This window comes from Phyllostomus discolor, chromosome 5 (genome assembly GCF_004126475.2).
Source record: "Phyllostomus discolor isolate MPI-MPIP mPhyDis1 chromosome 5, mPhyDis1.pri.v3, whole genome shotgun sequence".
Taxonomy (NCBI): domain Eukaryota; kingdom Metazoa; phylum Chordata; class Mammalia; order Chiroptera; family Phyllostomidae; genus Phyllostomus; species Phyllostomus discolor.
In genome coordinates this window covers 122,385,525-122,410,814 of record NC_040907.2, presented here as the reverse complement: position 1 = coordinate 122,410,814, position 25,290 = coordinate 122,385,525, and the positions used below count along the sequence as shown (strand labels likewise).

Here is a 25,290-nt window from a genome sequence, read left to right as displayed (position 1 = left end):
TCATCATAAATTTAAAATGCTTAGAGTTCGATGGTGGGCTCCTTGGAGGTTATCATACTATAATATTTACTTTTGTATGTGGTTAAAATTTTAAAATGGTGGCTTTTAATAGATGTTCAAGTCTCTTATTTTAAACATGAGAAGCTAAATTCTCAACCTACTAATAAAGCTTTGTTCTACTGTACTGGTTATGAGAATTTTTCTTCCTTTCTATTAATAGACTGAAGACATTAAAGAGATAGCCAGAAAGACACAAGCTCTGCCAAAGATGAACTTGAAGAGGCAACGAGTCGTGGTTTTCACCCAAGGGAGTGATGACACTATAATGGCTACAGGTACATGTGCAAACTGTGTGAGAAAACCAGTATTATGGATACTGGTCATTTAGAAAAACAAATTCTGTATTCTTTATATTTAAAAGAGTGTACTTTTTTCATCACCTTAATTCATTTTGCATTCTCACACACACACACACACACACACACACATACTGCTTCTAGTAACCTTGTGAGTTCAAGGTTTTTTTAGATTCCACATGCAACTGAGATCATTCGTCGTCTTTTTGTCTGACTTATTTCACTTAGCATACTTCCCTCAAGGTTTATTCATATTGTTGCAAGTGGAAGAATTTCCTTTTTTTATGGCTGAATATTATTATATATGTAGTACATACATATATGTAATGCATCGCACACATGTGTAATGTATATGCGCATGCATGTTGCACAGCCATAACACAACTGTGTTGTGTATTGCATATGTGTGCCATGCATGTGTTGTGTGTGTGAATATTTTGTGTGTATATGTAACATTGTCTTCATCCAATAATCCATCAAATGGACCACTTAGGTTATTTCCATGTCTTGGCTGTTATAAATAATTCTGCAGTGAACACAAGGGTGTGGGTATCATTCGGAGTTAGTGTTTTCATTTCCTCCAAATAAATACCCAGAAGTAGAATTGCTGGGTCATATGGTAGTTTTATTTTTAAATTTTTGAGGAAACTCCATACTGTTTTCCATAGTTTCTCACTAATTTACATTTCTGTCAACACTGCACAAGGCTTCCTTTTTTTCCACACATGTCCTTTGCCAACATGCATTTTTTGTCTTTTTCATAATAGCCAGTCTAACAGGTGTGAGGTGATATCTCACTTTGGTTTTGATGTGCATTTCCGTGATGATTGATGATGTTAAGCACCTTTTCATGTGTATGTCTCCTTTGGAGAAATATCTGTTCAGATCTTTTGGATTATTTTTTTGTTGTCATTTTGTTTTGTTTTGTTTTTTGTCGTTGAGTTGTTTAAGTTCTTTATATATCTTGGATATTAAACCCTTATCAGATAAATGATTTGCAAATATTCTCTCTCTCCCATTTCATAAGTTGCCTTTTCTTTTGAAGATGGTTTCCTGTGTTGTACAGAAGTTTTTTCTTTTGTTTTAGTTTGATGTAGTCCCATTTGTTTATTTTTGCTTTTGTGGACTTCGCTTTTGGTGTCAATCCAAAAAATCATTGCCAAACCAGTATCAAGCAACTTATCCCCTGTTTTCTTGTAAGAGTTTCATGGTTTCGGGCCTTACTTTCAAGTCTTCAATCCATTTTGAGGTGATTTTTGTGTATGTTGTAAGGTGGTGGTTCACTTTCATTCTTTTGCATGTGGCTGTCCAGTTTTCCAAACACCATTCATTAAAGAAACTATGATATCCCAACTGTATATTCATGATACCTTTGTCATAAATTAATTGACCATATATGTCAGGGTTTATTTCTGGGTTTTATTGTGCTTCATTGACCTATGTATCTGTCTGTTTTTATGACAGTACCATACTGTTTTGATTACTATGTCTTTATAATAATGTTTAAAACCAGGAAGTATGATGCCTCCAGCTTTGTTCTTCTTTCTCAAGAGTGCTCTGGCTATTCTTGGTCTTTTGTGGTTCCATATAAAATTTAGGATTTTTTGGTTCTATTTCTGTGAAAATATACTTCTTTTAGTTTTTATTTTTATAAATATATGTGCCTCCTATCAGAAAAAAATTTTCAAGAAGATAATTTATGAAACATCAGTTGAGTAAATCTGCCTTGATTTAATTTCCTTTACTTTGATATTTTGGAGATACTGTCAATCTAGAAAAGTCTTTTCTGAAAACAATACAATTTAATTACCTTATACCTATGCTCCATTAAAATAAATTTATCCAACTATGAACAAATATAACCCAGATATAAGTTACTTTCTCAGTTTTAAACTTGAAGAGGAAAACCTCACTTCTGTTTTTACACAGCCATCTATTTTACAGCACTCATAGAAATAAAATAGGAATTTCATCTATTCAACAAATATTTTATTGATTAAAATTTTCAAATGATACTACCTACTATTAAAAACCAAAATACAAACCTTCCAATTCTGTCTAACCTTTAAGATTAAAGTCAATCAATTAATTAATAATAATTATAAACAGTAGCAATTACTACCTTTGTGTTTATTCAGTACTCTCTGAACACTGAAATTTAGGAGATGGTCCTATCTAGGAAGTATTTAAAGAAAGGAGGGCAATCTAGTCATGGAGGATCACGTGAGCAAAGGCACCACATACTATATAATCTCTTAGAGTTGTGACAGGAATTTGTACAAGAGAGAAAAGAAATAAATCATGAAAAGATATCCCTGCATTTATAATAACTATCCAAATTGCTGTCTTTCTATAATATGTGGCCTATTCCTGTCAGCAGTGAACACCATTTGGAAAAGTGAAAATCATGCAGACTTCTTATAAGAATTGTCATACTGCCTTCAGATTCATAAAATGCTATTTGGTTGCTCTTTATGGAGACATTTATTTTAAGGCTTTATTCCAGATATACATATTGTACAAGTGTCTGGTGAATTAGCAAAAATTTCCTAAAATTGAAACCTTTAAAATTAGCCTCCTTTTACTGTAACTGCATTTGTCAACTCACTTTGTTTTTTATTAAATATATTAAACCATTCTTGGGAATGCTAACCAGCAGGACTTTATTTGAGGAAAGACACTGGTAATCTTTGCTGTTTCTACTATATGAAAATGAACTTAAATTAGAGGATGTACTATATCTGCAATGCATGATAAATACAAGATGGATAGAGAATCTGTTCAGTAGTGTCAGCTACAAAAGCAAACATGATAAATGTTAATGCAGTTTTGAGCCCTGGGATAAGCTATTCAGTGCACAAGCATAGCTGAATCTCTTTGCTATGTTGTTATTCATGGCAGCCAAATAAATGTCAATAATAAAAGAGAATTAAAGATTTTCATTTCCCAGAGGCAATCCTCTAATACGGCTTGATCTTTCATTTCATTTGTAATTCGTTCTCATGTCAGGATGCAATCATTCGCTAGGCTCTGGGTGTCATGTTAAGTCATTTAATAATGATTAAGAACATAAAAATGCTTGGCCTGTGGGGCAATCCACAGAAGAGATGCCAATTTGTTATTGTTTTTCCTCCTTTCCTCTTGAATATGGATCAGCTTTTTCCCACCTCCTAGCATTAAAATACTAATGGAAGATGGTGAGGGGAAGTGTCCCTTAATTTACCATAAATGACATTCCAGAATGGCTAACACACTTATTAAAACACTAATTAGGAATTATTGTTCCTTAAACCTCACTCTGTAGAGTATTTTTAAATGATCACTGCTAAGTTTGTAGTATTTAACAATAATATAACACAATCAGGTTCATTGGCATTTAATTCTAGCGACCTTTCTCCTTTTGAGATACGGTATCTACATACCACTTTCTCTTATTTTATAAATGCAACTTTTTTTAATTCCTCTGTTCTAAGTTGCCTGTGAATCTAGTCTCTTCTGCTTACCCTATTTTTTTTTGGCCACCTCTATTTCATTTGGGTATCCATCCTCTGTCTCTATCCAGCTCAGTGGTTTTGTCACCTTCAGTCATTGTTTCATTGCTTACAGGCTGAGGTCCAAGCTTTTGGAGTTGGAGATAGGGAATGGGAGGGCACTGGAAAGTACTAATGGTAAGAAGCTGGAAATGAAGGACAGGAAAGAAAAGATGATTGCATTTATTTTGTTCCTTTTAACAAATACTGAATGAACTTTTTAGGTATGATGGAAGTCACATCAAGGAAATCATTTCTGTATCTATACTTCAGAAAAACTTAGACTACAGATTTTCATTACCTACTAGACAGCAGGTACTAATGAGGTCTTTCTATATTATTAACACCTTATTAAGGATTGTGCTGGAAAAAGAAGTATTTTTATTTACATATATATAAGTGTTTATAGAAAGTTTAAATTTCTTAAAGTTTCTGTACTAAATATATCACTAAGGATTGGGAAAAGCAGCAGTAAGACTTCTATCCTAAATGGAAAATAATGTGTTTCATACACTGGCCCTTATGTAACCATGACATGAGTCCGCTGAAGAATAAGTTGTAGACTTTTCTCAATACTTTTCTAAATTCTTTCCAGACCGTTTGAGTTGTAGTTTTGTTCAAAGGGAGATAATAGGTTAAGTCAGAGGTTTTCAACTAGAAGGCTGGTAATATCCTATCAGAATCACCTAGTGGGCTTTTGATAAATACAGCGCTGCCTTCATAAAAGCACCTTCCCCTCAATTGGATACATCCCAATGAGGAGTATTTGAATACACATCCTCAAGAAGAGGTATGCGAATGAGGATGGTGGACTCTGGAAGGGGAGTGTAGGGTTTTGTATTTGTTGAGAAAGCTCACTTATGTGATGTACTGATCCTGCCTATGTGAAAACCAATGGATTAGGCGATCGGATAATATTGCCTCAAGCTCTATGATCCCTCGGTATGATGGAAACATTTTAGCAGCTAAGCATCTATCACTTCAATAAGTCAGGCCTTAGTGAATGTTTCTCCTTCTTGATCAGTCCAAGGACCCATCTGCTATGACAAGTAATCTACATATTACTTTAAATAGTCTACTGCCTTTGAAGAGTTTGTAATTTAAGATAGTCACTTCATAGTGTCCCTAGTTATAACTCATTATAACTAAGTGGGGGTTTTGAAGTTACTTTTATTCATGTTACTAAGTCCTTAAAGAAACTTTTCACCCTATTTGCTAAAGTTTTCATATTCTTTGAACACACTCAGTGCTCTATAAGATAAGGTCAATTGTGATTTGCAGTTCTGGTAGGCATAAAGCACAGAAAGTGTAATAGGGAAATGCCACTCTAAAGGAAAACAATCTCGGCAGCTGGAAGAATAATGTCAGCACATCATCACAATTCCTACTGCTGAAAAATATCATTATAAATCATTTTGAAAATGTTTACTGTAGCCAAACCAACTTTAAATGATGATCTTGTTGGCATAGGGTGGCGATGGTATGGATAGAACAAATTACGTAGCATTCTTTCAGAATGTCTCTATATGGCATTCCTAGAAAAAAAATCTTACCAGGTGAGATTTTAAAGAATATATATTTCTTAATGATGAATATAAGCAACTTAGCAGTTGAATATGTTAGTCACATATTAACTTATATAAGTGACTATAGAATAAGTGACTGTTGAAATAGAATCATCCAATACATAGACGTTTTATCTTGCTTTGTCCCCATCCTTTTTGAGCATTACCTTACTTTTGATGACATAAGATACTCCAGGTTCTTGTACCTCAGTCCTGGAATCAACCACTCCTTCAAGTAACCTCAATTCCTTTTATTGACAGATGTTATTTAGAATCCCAGATCTGGGTGCTAGGAATTCTCATAGTTATTCAGTGCCATTGCTTCTGGGCCCTCTTAGCACATAGATTGGCAATATATGTATATATAATAATAGCCCATTCATACACACCCATCTATATTTATTTTTATCTCTATCTGTTTATACATTGAAATTTCCTGCATTCCAACTACTACCTTTGATTCCAACAGAATTCATTCTAGCCTTTACCCTTTCCTTATTTATAACTTCTTCCTGTGACATTAACAGTTGTGCCTCTCATTATCTGTATATTTACTTATTTCATCCTAAAGTATTTTGGAATTGCTTACCCATGCCCTTGTGAAAAACATTTTTTTTACTATAGTACAGTGTTTGTTTATACTTTCTGTTGTTAGCCCTACAGTGTCTAGTCAGAGAGTGTTATCCAATGTAACTTTAGGTTAGTTCTTTTATTCCATCCCCTTCATTGTGGTTATATTATTCATTTGAATTATTTGAATTAGAATTATTTGTTAGATCTTGTATTCTATTTTGGTTTCCTTTCATATCTGGATTGGGTTATTTTTCATAAGTAAAATTTACTATGGTGTCAGTCAAATTCTGTGTGTTTTGACAAATGCATAATAAGGTCATGTAACCACCACCATAGTTGTGATTCAGAATAGTTCTATTTTTCAGTTTCAGTTTTTCAATGTAGTGTTACTAATTTATACTCCCACCAGCAGCATATAGAATGGCTTTTATTATTCCACATCTTCACCAGCATTTTCTGCAGTTCATCATCTAAATTTTAGTCATTCCAGCGAGTCTGTACTAGTATCTCATTGTGGTTTTAATTGGAATTTACCTGCTGTAATGAGATGGGGCACCTTTTCATTTGCTAATTAGCATTTGGATATCTTCTTTTGTAAAGTTCCTGTTGAAGTCTTTTGCTCATATTATATTGTCTTACTGATTTATAATTCCTTTTACTGTCTGTGTCAAGTTTTTTGTTAGATAAAGGCAATGAGCGTATATACAAGGTCTGGTGCAAATAATACCCATTTTTTATTACAAAATCATAAGCATGTAATTCTGTAACATAACAATATCACACCCAAGCATGCCATATGATATTTTAGATGAAATGTTCAAATTAAAACTATAAATTAGTCTCATATTTTAATTTTGCCCTGTCTTGACCTGGTTTTTTTTTTTTTCTTTCTTCTTTTTTCTCTTTCATCCTGCTTTTTTTCTTTTTCTTTCTCTTTTCATCTAAAATTTTTTTACCCTGTCTTAGCCTGGTTTTCATTCCTCACTCTTAGTATTCCCTCTCCCTCTATCATCTCAAAAATCACTTCCCATTCCCCTAAACATCTCTTAAGCTTTTCTTTCTTTTTTCCCACTTATTCCCATCCCACCTACATTAATTTTAGCTCATTTGTTGTTGATAATACTGTGGTGGATCTTTTTCTCCAATTTAGCTACTATTTTTTTAATTATTTATTTACTTTTTTCCTTCCTTTTTTTTCTTTCTCACTTTATTTTATTTAATTTTATTATAAATTCTATTTAAACCTAATACCATAAACTTCCCTTCTCTTAGAACATTCTGCCTTCTTCGTTCCCTTTTTATTTACAATGTAAATTTTACTTTCTCTCTTTCCATTGCTCTGATTTCCAACTCTTACTAGTGCTTCTCCATTTATCCTCTCAAAATCATTTTTCTTTTAGTAGGTCATCTCATATTCACTCTCCTTTCTTACAGTAGTCTTAGTCTCTTTGCAGCCTCATTAGTACTGGCTCATTTTCTATTGATAGTGGGATTGCAGGGGAGAGTTATTTTTGCAGGTGTGTTTCCTGGACTTTGTGGTTTTGTTCTAGAAGCACCTGTACAACAGCATACAAGACACAGTGGGCAGACTGGCCCTCAGTAAACCAGCTGGAGGGAAGGACCCACCAAAGAACAACCCTACAACAATCAAAACCTATTCAGAGAGCCAACATAAATGGCATTAAAGGCATCCCAAGAGCATCAAGTTCAGGAGATCGAGGAGACTAAACCGCTGAATCTCACAGGTCCCCTACAATAGGAGTTCACACCACAAAGACCAGGAGTCAAAACAGATCAATTTAAGAAGCAGAAGCAAATGAGAAGAGTCTCCAAAAAAATGGGAAAATGAAACAACTCCCAATTGAAAGGAAAGGAGGAATCCTCAGAAAGAGTGCTAAATGAAAGAGAGGCAAGTCAACTATCAGATATTGAGTTCAAAACGATGGTTATAAGGAAGCTCAATGAGCTCAATGAGAATTACCAAAAACTGCAAGGAAGTTACAAGGAACTTAATATGAACTACATCAGCATGAAAAAGGACATAGAAACTATCACCAAGATTCAAGAGCAAATGAGGAGTAGAATTTCTCAACTGAAGAACATAGTAGAAGGAATCAAAAGCAGGCTAGATGAAGCAGAGGATCAACTCAGTGAGCTGGAGGACAAGGTAGGAAAAAATTCCCATACAGAGCGAGAAAAGGAAAAAAGACTCAAAAGCAACAAAGAGGTGTTAAGGGAACTGCAGAACAACATGAAATGTAATAATATCTATATAATAGGGATACCAGAAGGAGATAAAGAGGAGCAAGGGATAAAAAACCTGTTTGAAAAACTAATGGTGGAAAACTTCCCTAATTTCATGAGAGAAAAAGTCACAGAAGAGCAGGAAGCACAGAGGGTCCCAATCAAGATGAATCCAAAAAGGCCCACTCCAAGACATATCATAATTAAAATGGCAAAATTCAAAGACAAAGGAGAATCTTAAAGGCAGCAAGGGAGAAACAGGAAGCAACACACAAGGGAGCTCCGATAAGAATAGCAGCTGACTTTTCAGTGGAAACACTGCAAACTAGAAGGGACTGGCAAGAAATATCCCAAGTAATGAAAAGCAAAGGCCTGCAACCAAGACTACTCTACCCAGTAAGGCTCTTAATTAAAATGGAAGATGAAATAAGGAGTTTCCCAGACAAAAGAAGGCTAAAAGCATACACTTCCTCCAAACCAGCACTGCAAGACATGCTAAAGGGGCTCCTTTAAGTAATGAACAAAAAGAGTGAGAGAAACAGGAACACAGATACAAAGGGGGAAAATGGCAATGAAAAGTACAAAAGTGCAACTTCAATAAGGTTATTATTGAATAAGTATAACCTGTCAATAATAACCTTAAATGTAAGTGGATTAAATGTTCCAATCAAAAGACATAGAGTAGCTGAATGTATAAGAAAACATGACCCACACATATGCTGCCTGCTAGAGACTCACCTCAGAACAAAGGACCTACACAGACTGAAATTGAAGGGCTGGAAAAAAATATTACAAGCAAATGGACAAGAAAAAAAAAGCTGGAGAAGCAATATTTATACCAGACAAAATAGACTTCAAAACAAAGGCCATGAAAAGAGACACAGAAGAACACTTCATAATACTCAAGGGAAGAATCCATCAAGAAGACATAAATATTGTAAACATATATGTATCCAACATAGGAGCACCCAAATATGTAAGGAAAATCTTGGAGGACTTCAAGAAAGATATAGATCACAACACAATTATAGTAGGGGATTTTAACATCCCACTGTCAACAATGAATAGATCTTCCAAACAAAATATCAACAAGGATATTGTGGAACTGAACAACACATTAGATCAAATGGACTTGACTGATGTGTATATAAAACCTTTCATCCCAAAGAAGTAAAGTGTACATTCTTTTCAAATGCACATGGAACATTTTCAGAGGTAGACCACATGATACGACATACACCAATCCTCAACAAATTCAAGAAAATTGAAATCATATCAAGCATTTTCTTGGACTGCAAGGGCTTGAAACCAGCCTCAAGGAAAAAAACTCAAAAGCATTCAAACTCATGGAGACTGAAGAGCATGCTATTAACAATTAATGGGTTAAGAATGGGATCAAGGAAGAAGTCGAAAAGTTTCTGGAAACAAATAAAAATGATCACACAATAGTCCAAAACCTATCGGACACAGCAAAGACATCCCTGAGAGGGAACAATACATGACTACATACAAAAGATAGAAACATTTCAAATAAACAACCTAATTCTACATCTACAAGAACTGGAAGAACAACAACAAACAAAGCCCAGGGCAAGTAGAAGGAAGGACATAACCAAGGTCAGAGCAGAATTAAACGATATGGAGACTAAAAGAACAATTCAAAGGATCAATAAATCCAGGAGGTGGTTCTTTGAAAAGATAAACAAAATGGACAAGCCTTTAAGCACACTCATCAAGAAAAAAGAGAGGGGACCCAAATAAATAAAATCAGAAATGAAAGATGAAAAATTACAACTATTACCACAGAAATACAAAGGATTGTAAGAAATTACTTGAACAACTATATGCCAAGAAATTTGAAAATCAGGGTGAAATGGACAAATTTCTAGAAGCATATAATCTTCCAAAACTGAATCAAGAGGCAGAAAGCATGAATAGACCAATAACAGCTAGTGAAATTGAAGCAGTAATCATAAAACTCCCAGCACACAAAAGCACTGAACCAGACAGTTTCACAGAAGAATTTTACAAAACATTTAAGGAAGAACTAACCCATATCCTTCTCAAACTATTCTAAAAAATCCAAGAATTGGAAAACTCCCAAACGCTTTTTATAAAGCTAGCATCATCCTAATCCCAAAACCAGACAAAGACTCGACAAAGAAAGAAAACTACAGGCCAATATCACTGATGAACATAGGTGCTAAAATCCTAGCAATACATATACAGCAATACATTAAAAAATCATACACCATGATCAAGTGGGATTCATTCCAGGGATGTAAAGATGGTATAATATTCACAAGTCAATAAATATAATACCTCACATAAACAAAAGGAAATGCAATGACCGTATCAATAGATGATACATAACATAATTGTATCAATAGTTTGGGAAAAACTATTTGATAAGGTACAGCACACATTTATGATAAAAAATCTCAGCAAAATGGGAGTAAAGGGATCATACCTCAACATGATACAGATTATATATGAGAAACCTACAGCCACTATCATACTCAATGGGCAAAAACTAAAAGCTTTCCCACTAAGATCAGGAACAAGTCAAGGGTGTCCACTTTCACCACTTCTATTCAATATAGTATTGGATGTTGTAGCTATAGCAATCAGACAAGGAAAAGAAATAAAAGGCATCCAAATTGTAAAGAAAGAAGTAAAACTGTCATTGTTTGCAGATGACATGATAGTATACATAGAAAACCCTATAAACTCTACTAAAAAATTACTCAACCTAATTAGTGAATTTGAAAAAACAGCAGCATACAAAGTCAATATCCAGAAATTGAAGGCATTTTTGTACACCAAAAACAAAATATGACAAACAGAAATCAGGATAAAACCCTCTTTAATATAGCAACAAGAAAAATAAAATACCTAGGAATAAACCTAACCAAGGAAGTAAAAGATCTGTACTCAGAAAACTACACAACACTGAAGAAAGAAATGAAGGAAGACACAAATAAATGGAAGCATATACCATGTTCACTGGTTAGAAGAATTAACAAAATCAAAATGTCCATACTAGCCAAAGAAATTTATACATGCAACACAATCCCTATTAAAATACCAATGACATATTTCACAGATATAGAACAAACATTTCAAAAATTTATGTGGAACCCAAAGAGACCCCAAATAACTGTAGCAATTTTCAGAAAGAAGAACAAAGTAGGAGGGATCACAATACCTAAAATCAAACTATATTACAAGACCACTGTAATCAAAACAGTCTGGTACCGGCATAAGAACAGATACATAGATCAGTGGAACAGCATAGAGAGAGAGTTCAAAAATAAACCCAAGTCTCTATGGTCAATTAATATTTGACAAAGGGTGCAGGAGCATAAAATAGAGTAAAAATAGCCTCTTCAACAAATGGTGTTGGGAGGTCTGGACAGCTACATGCAAAAAATGTGAAACTTGACCACCAACTTACACCATATACAAAAATAAACTCAAGATGAATAAAAGACTTAAATATGTCACGATGCCATAAAATTCCTAGAAGAGAACATAGGCAGGAAAATCTCAGATTTTCTATGCAGTAGTATTTTCAGTGATATGTCCCCTAGAGCAAGGGACATAAAGGAAAGAATAAAGAAATGGACTTCATTAAAAAAAGAAAAAGCCTCTGCACAGCTAAAGAAAACATCAGCAAAAGGAAAAGGGAACCAACCATATGTGAACATATATTTGCCAGTGATACCTCTGACAGGAGTTTGCTTTCCAAAATATATAAGGAACTCACATGACTCCACACCAGGAAGACAAACAACCCAATAAAAAAATGGGCAAAGAACCTGAACAGATACTTCAGGTACCCAAGGACGGTATACAAAGGGCCCAGAGAGGGTCCTCTGTATAGGAAAGGATGCTCAGCATCGTTAGCCATCAAAGAGATGCAAATTAAAACCACAATGAGATACTACCTCACACGGGTGAGAACAACCATCATAAACAATTCAACAAACAAGTGCTGGCAAAGTGGTGGGGAAAAGGGAACCCTAGTGCCATGCTGGTGGGAATGCAGACTAGTGCAGCCACTATGGAAAACAGTATGGAATTTCCTCAGAAAACTAAAAATGGAACTGCCTTTTGACCCAGCAATTCCACTGCTGGGATTATACCATAAGAATCCTGAAACACCAATCCAAAAGAACCTGTGCACCCCAGTGTTCATAGCAGCACAATTTACAATAGCCAAGTGCTGGAAACAGCTTAAGTGCCCATCAGTAAATGAGTGGATCAAAAAACTGGTATATTTACGAAGTAGAATACTGCACGGAAGGGAGTGAGGGAGGGAGGGCGGGGAGAAAGAAGAAACTCCTACCCTTTGCCACAGCATACATGGTTCTGGAAAAGATTATACTAAGTGAAAGAAGCCAGGTTGTGAAAGAGAAGTAAATACCATATGATCTCACCTATAAGTGGAACCTAATCAACAAAACAAACAAGAGAGGAAAATAGAAACAAAGACATGGAAATAAAGAAGAAACTGACAGTAACCAGGGGACAGGATAAAAGGGGGTGATAGGGTAATGGTCATCAAGGAACATGTATAAAGGGCCCAGGGACAAAGACAATGGCAGTGGGGGAAGGATTGAATGTGGGAGGTGAGGGTGGGTAGGGTGGGGGAGAGTAATGAGGAAATGGGCACAACTGTAATTGAACAACAGTAAAAAATGTTTTCAGAAAATTAATACCCTACCAATCACACTCAAGCGGGCCTTCCTTCCACTGGACCCTATATCTTCCCACACTATGGCTCGTTTTTTCTTTTCACTCTCCTCATATATCCTTTGATAAATAAAAGCTCTTAATAATTTTTATAGATTTTATTTATTTATTTTTAGAGAGGGGAAGGAAGAGAGGGAGAAAAACATCAGTGTGTGGTTGCCTCTCACACGCCCCCTACTGGGGACCTGGCCCACAACCCAGGCATGTGACTTGACCAGGAATCGAACCAGTGGCCCTTTGGTTCACAGGCCAGCACTCCATCCACTGAGCCACACCAGCCAGTGCAAAAGTTCTTAATATTTATATAGTTTAATTTATAATATTTTCCCCTTATGAATATTGTTTATGTTCTTTTAAAGAAAATCTTTGCATGTTCCAAGCTCATGAAAATATTTTCCTATTTTTTTCTAAAAATTTTATTTTTTACTGTTCATCTAGATCCACAGTCCATATAGAATTGGACTAAATAGACACCTTTGTCACATTTCAAATGACCTTGTATCTATTTATTTTTCTAAACAATTCTAGTCCAGTTTTCCCTTTGTCCTTCCACCAGTTTACATTTTCTTAATTACTTAGTGTATAATTGGTCTTTTTACATGGTATGGTCTTCCAGCTTTGTTCTTCAAGATTGTCCTGGGTCTTCTTGATCCTTTGCATTTCTACATAGATTCTAGAATCAGCTTGTTGTGTCCTCCACCCACGACCAAAATTTTTTTTAATTCTTACTAGAATTTTTATTAAGGTTATATTTAACCTGCAAATCTATCCTTTGGAGAGAATTGACACCTTTACAAAATTTTTTTCTAATCTATATTCCTTATTAATTGAGGTAGTTTTAAATTTTTCTCAAAGTGTGTTTTTTTTTTTTTTCAGTGTAATGGTGTTGCATGTGTATGCATGTATATGTACAATTTTTAAATGGCACTTGTTTAGATTCTAGTTTCTATTTGTTTTTTATTGGCATATATTGTAGAATTTTTTCATAATGACCTTGTTTTCATTAATTAATTGTGATAACATGTCTATTGATTCTTTTGGATTTTCTATGTAATATCAACAGTAGTATCGTTTGTGAACAAGGGTAATCTCATTTCTTCTTTTCCAATCCTTGACTGTTTTTTCTTTTTCTTTTTCTTTTTTGCTACACTAAGTAGCACAGTAAGGCACACTGAATATATGGGCACAGTTGAAATAGCTATAATGAACATCTTTATCTTATTCCCAATCTCAGGTGAGGAACCTTCAATATTTCATCAAAATGGATACTTACCATAGTTTATTTGTAAACATTCTTTATCAGGTAAAGAATGTTTGCTTCGCCCTGACTGGTATGGATCAGTGGATTGAGCACCAGCCTGCTAAGCAAAGGGTCGCAGGTTCAATTCCCAGTCAGGGTACATGCCTGGGTTGCAGGCCCGGTCCTCAGTAGAGGGAGTGCAAGAGGCAATGACACATTGATGTTTCTCTCCTTCTCTTTCTCCCTCCCTGCCCCTCTCTCTAAAAATACATAAATAAAAATCTTTTAAAAAAAAAGAATGTTTCCTCCCTTTCACAGTTTTCTAAGGGTTTTCTTGTTGTTATTGTTAACATTTTTTTAAGTCATGAAAGTGTTGAATTTTATCAAATAGGTTTTTTGCATCAAGATTACTATATGATTTTCTTCTTTCTTTTAATGTGTGAATTACAACTTGATTTTACAGTGGTAAACCACCTTTGTTTACATTCGTAGTAAAATCCCAATATAGCCATGGTATTCTTTTAATTTATCATTGGATTTAATTGGATTATATTTTGAGTTGAATTTTTATATGTAATTTATGATAGAATTTGTCTTATAATTTTCCTCTCTTGTAAGATCCTTGTTAGTTTGGGTAGAAACATATGATGACCTTATAAAGTGAATTAGAAAGTGGTTTCATCTGTTCTGGAAGAGTTTTATAAGATTGATATTAATTTTATGTAAATATTTGAAAAAGGTCACCCATCAGAATATCTGGGCCTAGAGAATACTTTGTTGGATGGTTTTTCATTATAGATTCATCTTCTTTAATTGAATAGGAATGTTCAGTTTTTTCTATTTCTTCCAATGCCAGTTTTTTAAAGATTTTATTTATTTATTTATTTATTTATTATTTATTCATTTACTTTTTAGCAAAAGAGCAAAAGAGAAGGAGAAAAACATTGATGTGCGAGAGAAGCATCAGCTGGTTGCCCCTCACACACCCCCAACCAGGGACCTGTCCCTCAACCCAGACATGTGCCCTGACTGGGAAACGAACTGGTGACCTTTCAGCTTGTGGGATGACACTCAACCCACTGAGCCACACCAGTCAGGGCCCAATGCCCATTGGATAAGTTGTATTTTTCTAGGAATTTTTCTAATTTATCTCAATATTTGAATTTATTAGCATAATAAATTATAATATTCTTTCATCTTTCTAATTACTATGAGATCTATAGTGATGTTTCTTCTTTAGTATATTTTATTGATGATGCTATTACAGTTTTCCCAATTTTTCCCCCTTTATCTTCTCTGTGCCCTGCACCCCTCAGCCCCCCAGTATTCCCCACCCCTTAGTTCATGTCCATGGGTGGTACATATAAGTTCTTCAAATTCTCTGTTTCCTTTACCATTTTTTACCTCTCCCCATCTATTTTATGCCTACCAATTATGCTTCTTCTTCCCAGTACCTTTTCTCCCCTGTTGCTTCCCTACCCCTCCCCACTGAAAACCTTCCATGTGATGTCCATTTCTGTGATTTTGTTCCTGTTCCAGTTGTTTAACTTTGTCAGACCTATCTGATACAGAGTTCAAAGCCCTGGTAATCAAAATGCTCACAGAACTGATTGAGCTCGATTGCAAAAGAAAGAACAAGTGAAAGATACCTGAAGTGAAATGAAGCAAAATATTCAGGGAAACAACAGTGACAGGAAGGAAATCAGGACTCAAATAACAATTTGGAACAAAAGGAGTAAATAAACATCCAACTGGAACAGAATGAAGAAATGAGAACCCCCCCAAAAATAAGAAAGGCTTAAGAACCTCTGGGACAACTTTAAATGTTCCAGTATCTGAATTATAGGGGTGCCAGAAGAAGAACCATAGCAAGAAATTGAAAACTTACTTGAACAAATAATGAAGGAAAACTTCCCTAATCTGGCAAAGGAAATAGACTTCCAGGAAGTCCAGGAAGCCCAGAGAGTCCCAAAGAACTTGGACCAAAGAGGAACACACCAAGGCACATCATCATTAAGTTGCCCAAGATTAAAGAGAGAATGTTAAAAGCAGAGAGAGGAAAGGAGAGAGTTACCGACAAAGGAGTTGCCATCAGACTATCAGCTGATTTCTCAAAAGAAACCTTGCAGGCAAGAAGAGGCTGAAAAGAAGTATTTGAAGTCATGAAAGGCAAGGACCTACATCCAAGATTGCTCTATCCAGCAAAGTTATCATTTAGAATGGAAGGGCAGATAGAGTGCTTCCCAGATAAGGTCAAGTTAAAGGAGGTCATCATCACTAAGCCCTTATTATATGAAATGTTAAAGGGACTTATCTGAGAAATAGAAGATCAAACTATGAACAGTAAAATGGCAACAAACTCACAACTATCAACAACTGCACCTAAAAAAAACCAGAAACTAAGCAAACAACTAGAACAGGAATAGAACCAGAGAAATGGAGATCACATGGGGGGTTATCATTGGGGAGGGAGAGGGGGAGAATGGGGCAAAAGGTACAGGGAATAAGAAGTATAAATGGTAGACACAAAATAGACACAGGGAGGTTAAGAATAGTATAGGAAATGGAGAAGCCAAAGAATTTATATGTACACCCCATGGACATAAACTAAGTGGAGAGGGTAATGCTAGAGTGTGGGGGTGGTACATGGAGGAGGGGGAATAAATGAAAGAAAAAACTGGGACAATTGTAATAGCATAATCAGTAAAATATACTTAAAAAAATAAATTCCTGATCTTGGAATTAAATTTGCACTCTTCCTCTTTTCCTTGGTCACTCTTCCCTACAGGTTTATTTTACTTTTGATTTTCAAGAAGCAGATGCCAAGATCAGGTTAGATATTCAAGAGATTTATTGAAAGAAACACCAGAGGAAACAAGGAGATCTGTTAAATTATGGTACAGGTCTGGCCCCCATGTTGGAAAGAAGGAAGAAAGGAAGGTAGAAAGAGGCTTATATTGCATTATAGTCAAGTATTAACAAGGTTGGTGAAGAAACCTCAAGCTCAAGTTGCCCATTCAGCAAAGTTGCCCAAAAAGCCCCCATACTGAGGAATAGGTCTCCATAGTATTTCTGGTGTGCTTATGGAAAGCATGGCTTTGCATGAATTCAGTGGGGATTCAGAGCATAGCTAGGGCCATCAGTCAGTTAAGGTCCATGTGGCAAATCCAAGAAACACATTTTTAATGGCCATCACAAGGTTTATTCGTTTTATTAGTCTATGTTATAAACAACCAGCTCCTTATTTATTGATTTTCTCTGTTGTGTGTTTGAGGGTTTTGTAAATTTCTGGTATATGCTATTTTATTTCTTGTTTTCTAGATGTTTAATTTACAAATTTTCATGTCTTATTTCAGCTCAAAATATATATTTTTTAAAGATTTTATTTATTTATTTATTTATTTAGCGAGAGGGCAAGGGAAGGAGAAAGAGAGGGAGGGAAATATCAGTGTGTAGTCACCGCTCATGTGCCCCCAGCAGGGGACCTGGCCCACAACCCTTTGGTTTGCAGGTCCATGCTCAATTCACTGAGCTACACCAACCAGGGCTCAACTCAAAATATTTTCTAATTCCTCCTGTGATTTCATTTTTAATCTATAAGTTATTTAGAAAGTTTTGCTCAATTTCCAAGTATCTAGAGACTTTTTAAATTATGTTTTTGTTTCTGATTTTTGGTTTAATTTCATTGTATTCAGATGTGCTAAATAATTTTAGTCCTTCAAAATTTGTTGAAATTGTTTCTTGTTGCACACCATATGGTCAATTTAGCACATGTTATTTGTGCATTTCAAAAGAACATATATCATTTTTTAAACAGTATGGTCTTTGTATAAGCAGTTAGGTTGTTTGTTGTCTAAATCATATATATTCTTGTTTAGTTCTTGTCTGCTTGTTTTATCAGTTATTGAAAGGTTTATTAATGTGCCATGCTATGATTGGGATTTATGTGTTTCTCCTTTTCTGTAAAATTTTGCTTTATGAATGTTGAAGCTACATTAATACATGCATATAAGGTTAGAATTCTTATATCTTCCTGATGAATTGAACCTTTTATGATTTTAAGATAGCCTTTACCTCTAATAATGCTTCTTGCCTAAATATCTATTTTATCTTGATTAGTGTAACTATACCAGCTTTCTTTTGGTTAGTGTTTACATATACCTTTTTTCAACTTTTTACTTTCAATCTTCCTATATTCTTAAATTTAAATTTTCTTTTTTGTAATCAGTATATATTTTTATTGGTTTTAAATTCATTCTGACAATCCTTATCTTTTAGTTAGCATCTATATTTAATATAAAGTTCTCATATATTTACATTTATATCTTCTATCTTACTATTTATTGTACTTGTCTCATATTTATTTCTTTTTTTCTCTTTTTTCCTGCTTCTTTTGGGTCAATGGAGTATTTTTTAGTTTCATATCTTTTTCTATTAGTTTGGTAGTTGTATATCTTTTCAGTGTTTGCCCCAATATTACAAATGTATCATTGACAATAAAGTCAAATATAAACTGTAACTTTTGCCACTTCTCATATAAGTTCATAGAACATTTTAAATCCATTGAAGCCTTTTAACCTTCTGTATAATTGTTGTCAGTCACCTTAATTCTACATACATCATAATGCCTCATATTGACAAAATACTATTATTTTGTGCAGTTGAAATTATGCTTTCTAATGTTTTTCTTTTTTTCTGAGCATTTCCATCTGAATAACTATGAATTGTTTTGTAATGTTTCTTCTGCCTAAATAATGTTCTTTAGTGTTTTATGTAGTGTGTGAATTCTCTTGGCTTTTGATTATTTGAAAATATTTTTATTTTGCCTTTTGATGAGTATAGACCTCTCTACATTGAGAGTTATAGTCTTAAAAATTATCTTTCATTACCTTTTGGATTCTCTTTTCTTTTTTTAATCCTCACCCAAGAACATACTTACTGGTTTTTAGAGGTGGGGTAAAGAGAGAGAGAAACATCAATGTGAGAAACATTGATCAGTTGCCTCCAATACATGCCCAGGTGGCACCCAACTAGAGGATCGAACCCATACCTGGGTATGTGCCCAGATTGGGAACTGAACCTGCAGCCTTTTGGTGTACTGTACAGTAGTCCAACCAACTGAGCCACCCAGCCAAGGCTGGATTTTCTTATTTTTATTGTGAAGTCAGCTGTTAGTCTTATTCTTTTTGCTTTGATTATAATATTTTCATTTTCTCTGGCTGCTCTTTAGAATTTTTCTTCGACTTTAACTCTGTACTTGGTTCTGGTTTTCCTTGTATTTATCCTAATGGAGTTAATTTTAGTGGTTCTTAAATCTACAGTTGATGCTCCAATCAGTTTTAGAAAATTCTTGGCTATTATCTCTATAAATACTGCATTCCTCTCTTTCCAGTTGAGATACCAATTACGTATATTTTAGGGTTTTTTATTGTCTTCCCTATGTCTTTTATATTCCTTTTTGCATTTTTCATTCTTTTTCCCCCTGATGCTTCAGCTTCTCTCGCTCTATCTCTCTCTATCTCTATCTCTTTGTCTCTGAGAGAACGAAATATTATTATGAGAGAGAAACATTGATTGGTTGCCTCCCTTATGCACCCACCCTGACTGGGAGTGGATCCCAAAACCTTGGTGTGTGCCCTGACCAGAGCTGAACCCACAACCTTCTGGTGTGCGAGACAATGCTCCAACCAACTGAGCCACCTGGCCAGGGCCAGCTTGTGTATTTTTAACTGACTGGCCAGTTAGTTCAGTAATCTTTTCTTTTCTATTTTGTCCTATATCTACATTTCAATACATTTATTGAGTTTTTTATTTTAGTAATCACATTTAATTTACTAAATTAATTGATTCACATTTTTAATTTTCTAAGTTATTTGATTCTCTCTTATTGAATCCCAGTTCTATAGTATAATTCTCTACCTTGTCATTTTTTTGAACATGTTGATTGCTGTAATAATAAATTACATGTCCAAAAACTATAAATCTCAGTCATCTGTGGGTCTGTTTCTTTTATCTTTTTTTCTTTTGGGCTTGTTTCTTGGTTTGTTGGATAATTTTTCATTAAATGCTAAACATTGTTGATATTACATTATAGTGTTTCTGTTGGTGATGTCTTCCTGTAGCTTGGGTTGCAGTTTTGTAAGGCTCATCTATTTCTAATTTGGTCCCACTCCCATGCTCTAGCTCTCCTGGAATTTCTTCTGAGACCCTAGGGTATTTTCAGGGTCCCTACTCCTTGGTGGGTTCTGTTTAGTACCATAAAACTGCCAAAAACACTACTTTGCCTTTTAGAAGTATTGTGTTTTTGTCTTGTGCTCTTACCCTTCTGTCTTACAAATTTGGCAAATAGGTCAAAAGAGAAAACCCCTGAGTGTTAGGCTTACTCCACACTGTGTTCTCTTCTCTTCAGGATCATGGCATCTCAATTATGACTGCCTTGGTAGCCCCACACTCCAATTTTTGTATCACCAGTCCTGGAAATTGCCAGAAACACTGGTGGCTTCTCTGCCTCTTAGTCAGAGCTCATTGTGTATATCCTCAACCTTTCACCAAGCACCAAAAATTCGTGCATGACCTGAGGGAATAACTTTTACAAAGTCGGCCTACCTCTTTAAGATTCTTTTCTCTCAGGGATCTTGTCCCATCAAGTCTTGGCTACCTTGAAAGATCTCTCATTCCTTCAGTTATTTTTAAGTATTTTTTAGTTTTTCACCTTTTCCAACTTATGGTATAAGAGTTGGTTTCTTACAAGCTATGGCATTAGAGCCTAAATTAAAGTTCTTAGTCAATATTTTTATTATAAAATAGAAAAATATGTGGCCCAAGAAAGTTAAGTGACTTCCTCTCTTTATTATATTACATTATAGCTGATTTAGCAATACTACCCTCTCTAACGCCCTTTGAGAACTGCTGGATTAAGGAACTTCTCCAATATCCCAAAGTTAGAGGCAGAAACACTTTGATTAGAACCCAGCCACTGGAACCCCAGTCTGGTCTAATCTGGTCTATACCATGTTGCCTCATTTGCAATACTTACAACAGGGTTCTCAGTTTTGTGAGGAGCAGTTTTTCCCTCACTTTTGGTTGTCACAACTAGGTGGATGGTGGAAGGTGAAGGAATTATACTGGGCTCTAGTGGGTAGAAGCCAGAGATGACACTACACATTTTACAATGCACAGGACAGCCAACCTCAACAAAGAATTATACGGCTCAAATATCAGTAGTAACAAAGTTGGAACAACCCTGGCTTACAGTGTACCTCAGAATGTATATTTAAAGGGTCACTATCTGCTTACTTACTACACTTAACCTTAAATCAATGCCAATAGACTTTAATAGGATAAATGTTATAGGATTACAACCAGAGGCCCCATGACCTCTGGATAAGTGTCCATTTATGATCTAGTCCATACTTGGGTTTTTTTTAGGATTTTATTTAATTTTTAGAGAGAAGGGAAGGGAGATAAAAAGAGGGAGAGAGAAATATCAGTGTGCAAGAGAAACGTCACTCGGTTACCTCTCATATGCCCCAACTGGGAATTGAATCTACAACCTTTCAGTTTGCAGGTAGGTGGTACTCAACCCATTGAGTCACAACACCAGGTATAGTTTAACTATGTTTCTCAGAGCTTCTGCCAAATAATCGCCAATTCTGACACTTCTCTTTTGTTAGAGTTTGATTGAGCTGGAAAACATTCTGATGTGGAAGTATATACACATATATTTTAAATGCATTTTGTATGTGTGAATGTATGTCTAGATCAGTGACTTTTGACTGGTATGCCATGAAAAATTTTTTAAATATATAATACCTGACTATTTATTCAGAGGCACTGACCTCTTTCTCTTAGCATCTCAAATTTAAAAATGACAACAGCCAAAATAACAATAGCTGTCCAGTGTAAATGAATCAAAATTATACCTATTTTAGTCAGATCAGCAAAAAATATATATTTTTGGTGTGCCACAGAATTTAAGTAATTCATGTGTGCCATGAGATGAAAAAAGTTGAAAATCGCTGATCTGGGTGACAGTTATATTTACCTACATATTTATATATACATACACATATAATGGTTCTTAGAGAATGTATTTATCTTTTAAAAATCCAGTTAATAAATATCTATAATTAAAAACTCTTGAAAATATCAATATAATACTGGGGGTGGGTATCCAAAATTGTGGTAGAGTAGGAGAAGTTACACTCACCTCCTCCTACAACCAAGTCAGAATTACAGCTAAATTATAAAATATTCAGCCTGAATAACCAATATAAGACTAGCTGAACAGAAGTCTTAGCATCAATATACAGAAGCCACACTGAGACTGGTGGGAAGGGCAGAGACACAGACAAGAGCTGGCCCTGCACCCACATGAGGCAGCTGGGAATCTGGAGGAATATCTCAGCTGCAAAGGTGCCCTCTGAGGAGTAAGGAGTCTCAACCCCACACCGAGTTCTCCATCCCAGAGCACCAGTGCCAGGAAGAAGAGCCCACATAGCATACAACAGTGAACAGCAGTGGGGATCCTGTCTGCCATGGTGAGATGGGAAACTGGTAGAAACCCAGGTGCAATCATAAAGGGTCAACACACAAACTCATTTGTGGGCACTCACCCTTGGCTCCAGCAGAGGGACAGCAGCTCAGAGTGGACTGGAGTCATACAGAGAGAGATGGATTGTGTGGCTTCGGGGAGAGGGCTCAAGGGACAGCCACCAATATTCCTATGTTGAGTCCCTCTCCCATGTCACCCACAGATGCCATTTTTCCTGGGTCTATCATTCCACTCCGTGCAATGTCAGCCTGGAGGAATGCTCTTTCCAACCCTCTTGACTTCCTGTGGCCCCACCCTGCCAAGCTCCCACCCAGTGCAGGAATTGGCCAGCTGCAACCACCCTGGACCTGCATTGCCCACTTTCTTAAAAGGGTCTCAAGGAATTCCAGGCAGACTCAGGAGTTGTCAGACAAGCACAGACAGAGAATAAATTAAGTGGCTTTAAGGTAAGAGCCATTTTTCCTGAGCGTTCAACCAGTGCAGTTCCCTCGCAGCATCCACATGATGACATGGACTAGTCCCACACTCCTGACTCTCTGTAGCGCCACCCTACAAGCTCACACCCAGGAGAGGAGTCTGCTGGCTGCAGCCTGTGATGCAGCCTTTCTTGGAAGGCTCTCAAGGAGTTCCAGACATACCAAAGGAGTGTCAAATATGCACAGGGAGAGATTGAGTTATGTGGCTTTGGGGCAAAGGCCATTATTCCCTGTGCACCCCAACTGATGCCACACATCCAAATCTTAATCTGCTTTAGCCTGGTGAACTCTACTGGCCCTACCCTGAGGACTTCCTGAGACCTCACCCCACCACAAAGCTCCACAGACCCCAGGCGGATGGTGGCTGGTCTTGGTGTAACCTGAGACTTATGCTGAATGTCCTCAGACCCAGGACTGGTGCCAAGTTTGAACCTGTATCAACCTGGTGAACACTACTTGCCCCTAGCAGGTGATTTAGAACCTGTCTGACACAACCCCAGTGCCACCAGAGGCCCTTTGAGTGGCTGAGCCTAATCAGTGACCAGCAGGTGGAGGCAACTGGGGTACCTTGGGCCTTTTGCTGTCCTGCCCCAGGCTAGTCGGGTATTGGTGGAAGCTGGCATCACTAAGCAGCTTGGCCCCTCCCATGCACACAAAGGCCCAGCACAGACAGCCACCTACTGTGGATCACTCTGTAGTTCTTAACAGGAGCCCAGGGCTGGTCACAGGTAGCATCTGACAATTGATCTACACCGGAGTCTCTTCCAAGAGGCTCCAGAACCAACACACCTGGTAGCTGGTTTCAAACTACATCTGAGCATGACCCAATTAGCTCCACAAGTGGTACACCCAGGTGAGATCTCTGCAGGCAACAGACCCTGCTGAGGTGAATTCCACTTAGTGGGGTCAGCCCCCATAAAATAGCTTGTACACTATGGTTGGGGTCTGTCCTCACAGTCAACCAGCCTGAGGGCAAACCCTACCCACAGACAGGCCAATAGCAATCAAGACTAACCTACAAGAGGAGGACTCATATAACCTGCATAAAAGACATTCCTGGATCACCTGGTACAGGTGATCAAGGATACCACCACCAAGCCCTACAGGACACTTACTATATAAGGCTACCCTACAAAGACTGAGAGATATAAAGGATCTACCTAATACATGGGAAAAATACACAGAGGCAGCCAAAATGGGGAGACAAAGAAACATGCCCCAAATGAAAGGACAGGAGGAATCTCCAGAAAAAGAACCAAATGAATTAGAGTCAAGGAATCCACCACATACAGAGTTGAAAGCAGTGGTCATAAGAATGCTCAAAGAACTTAGTGAGAACTTAAACAAAGTGATAATAAACTAAAAAAGGACATAGAAACCATAAAAAAGAACCAGTCAGAAATGAATACAATATCTGAAATGAAGAACTAGTAAACTAGAAGGAATCAACACCAGATTAGATGAAGCAGAGGATCAAAGCAGTGATTTGGAACACAATGTAACAAAAAAAAAAACCACCCTATCAAAGCAGCAAAAATTAAAAAAAAATTAATAAATGAGGATGGTTTACAGGACCTCTGGGACAGCACCAAGCATAACAACATCTGCATGAGAGGGGTATCTGAAGGAGAAGAGAAAGCAAAAGATTGAGAATCTATTTGAAGAAATACTGACTGAAAACTTCTCTAACTTCTAACCTGGTGAAGTAAAAAAGCACACAAGTCCAGGAAGTACAGACAGTCTCAGACAAGATGAACCCAAAGAGGCTCAACCAAGCACATCATAATAAAAATGACAAAGGTTAAAGACAGAATCTTAAAAGCAGGAAGAAAAAGATAGGTACCTACAAGGGAGCTCCCACAAGACTTTCAGCTGATTTATGTTTTCATAATAGAAATATTTCAGGCCAAAAGGAATTGGCACAAAATATTCAAAGTGATGAAAATGAAGAACCTACAAACAAGATTACTTTACCCAGCAAGGCTATCATGTAG

The 25,290-nt window shown here is 36.2% G+C and overlaps 1 protein-coding gene across 2 annotated transcripts in view; it reads left to right on the top strand.

Annotated features, from left to right (window-relative positions):
* Nucleotides 1-25,290, top strand: part of ADK (adenosine kinase) — a 573,035-nt gene that overhangs the window by 460,721 nt on the left and 87,024 nt on the right. For both annotated transcript variants that reach the window (XM_028511304.2, XM_028511305.2), the window contains exon 9: nucleotides 221-335. In XM_028511304.2, coding sequence (XP_028367105.1) covers nucleotides 221-335 — 115 coding nt within the window. The remainder of the gene's footprint in view (nucleotides 1-220; nucleotides 336-25,290) is intronic.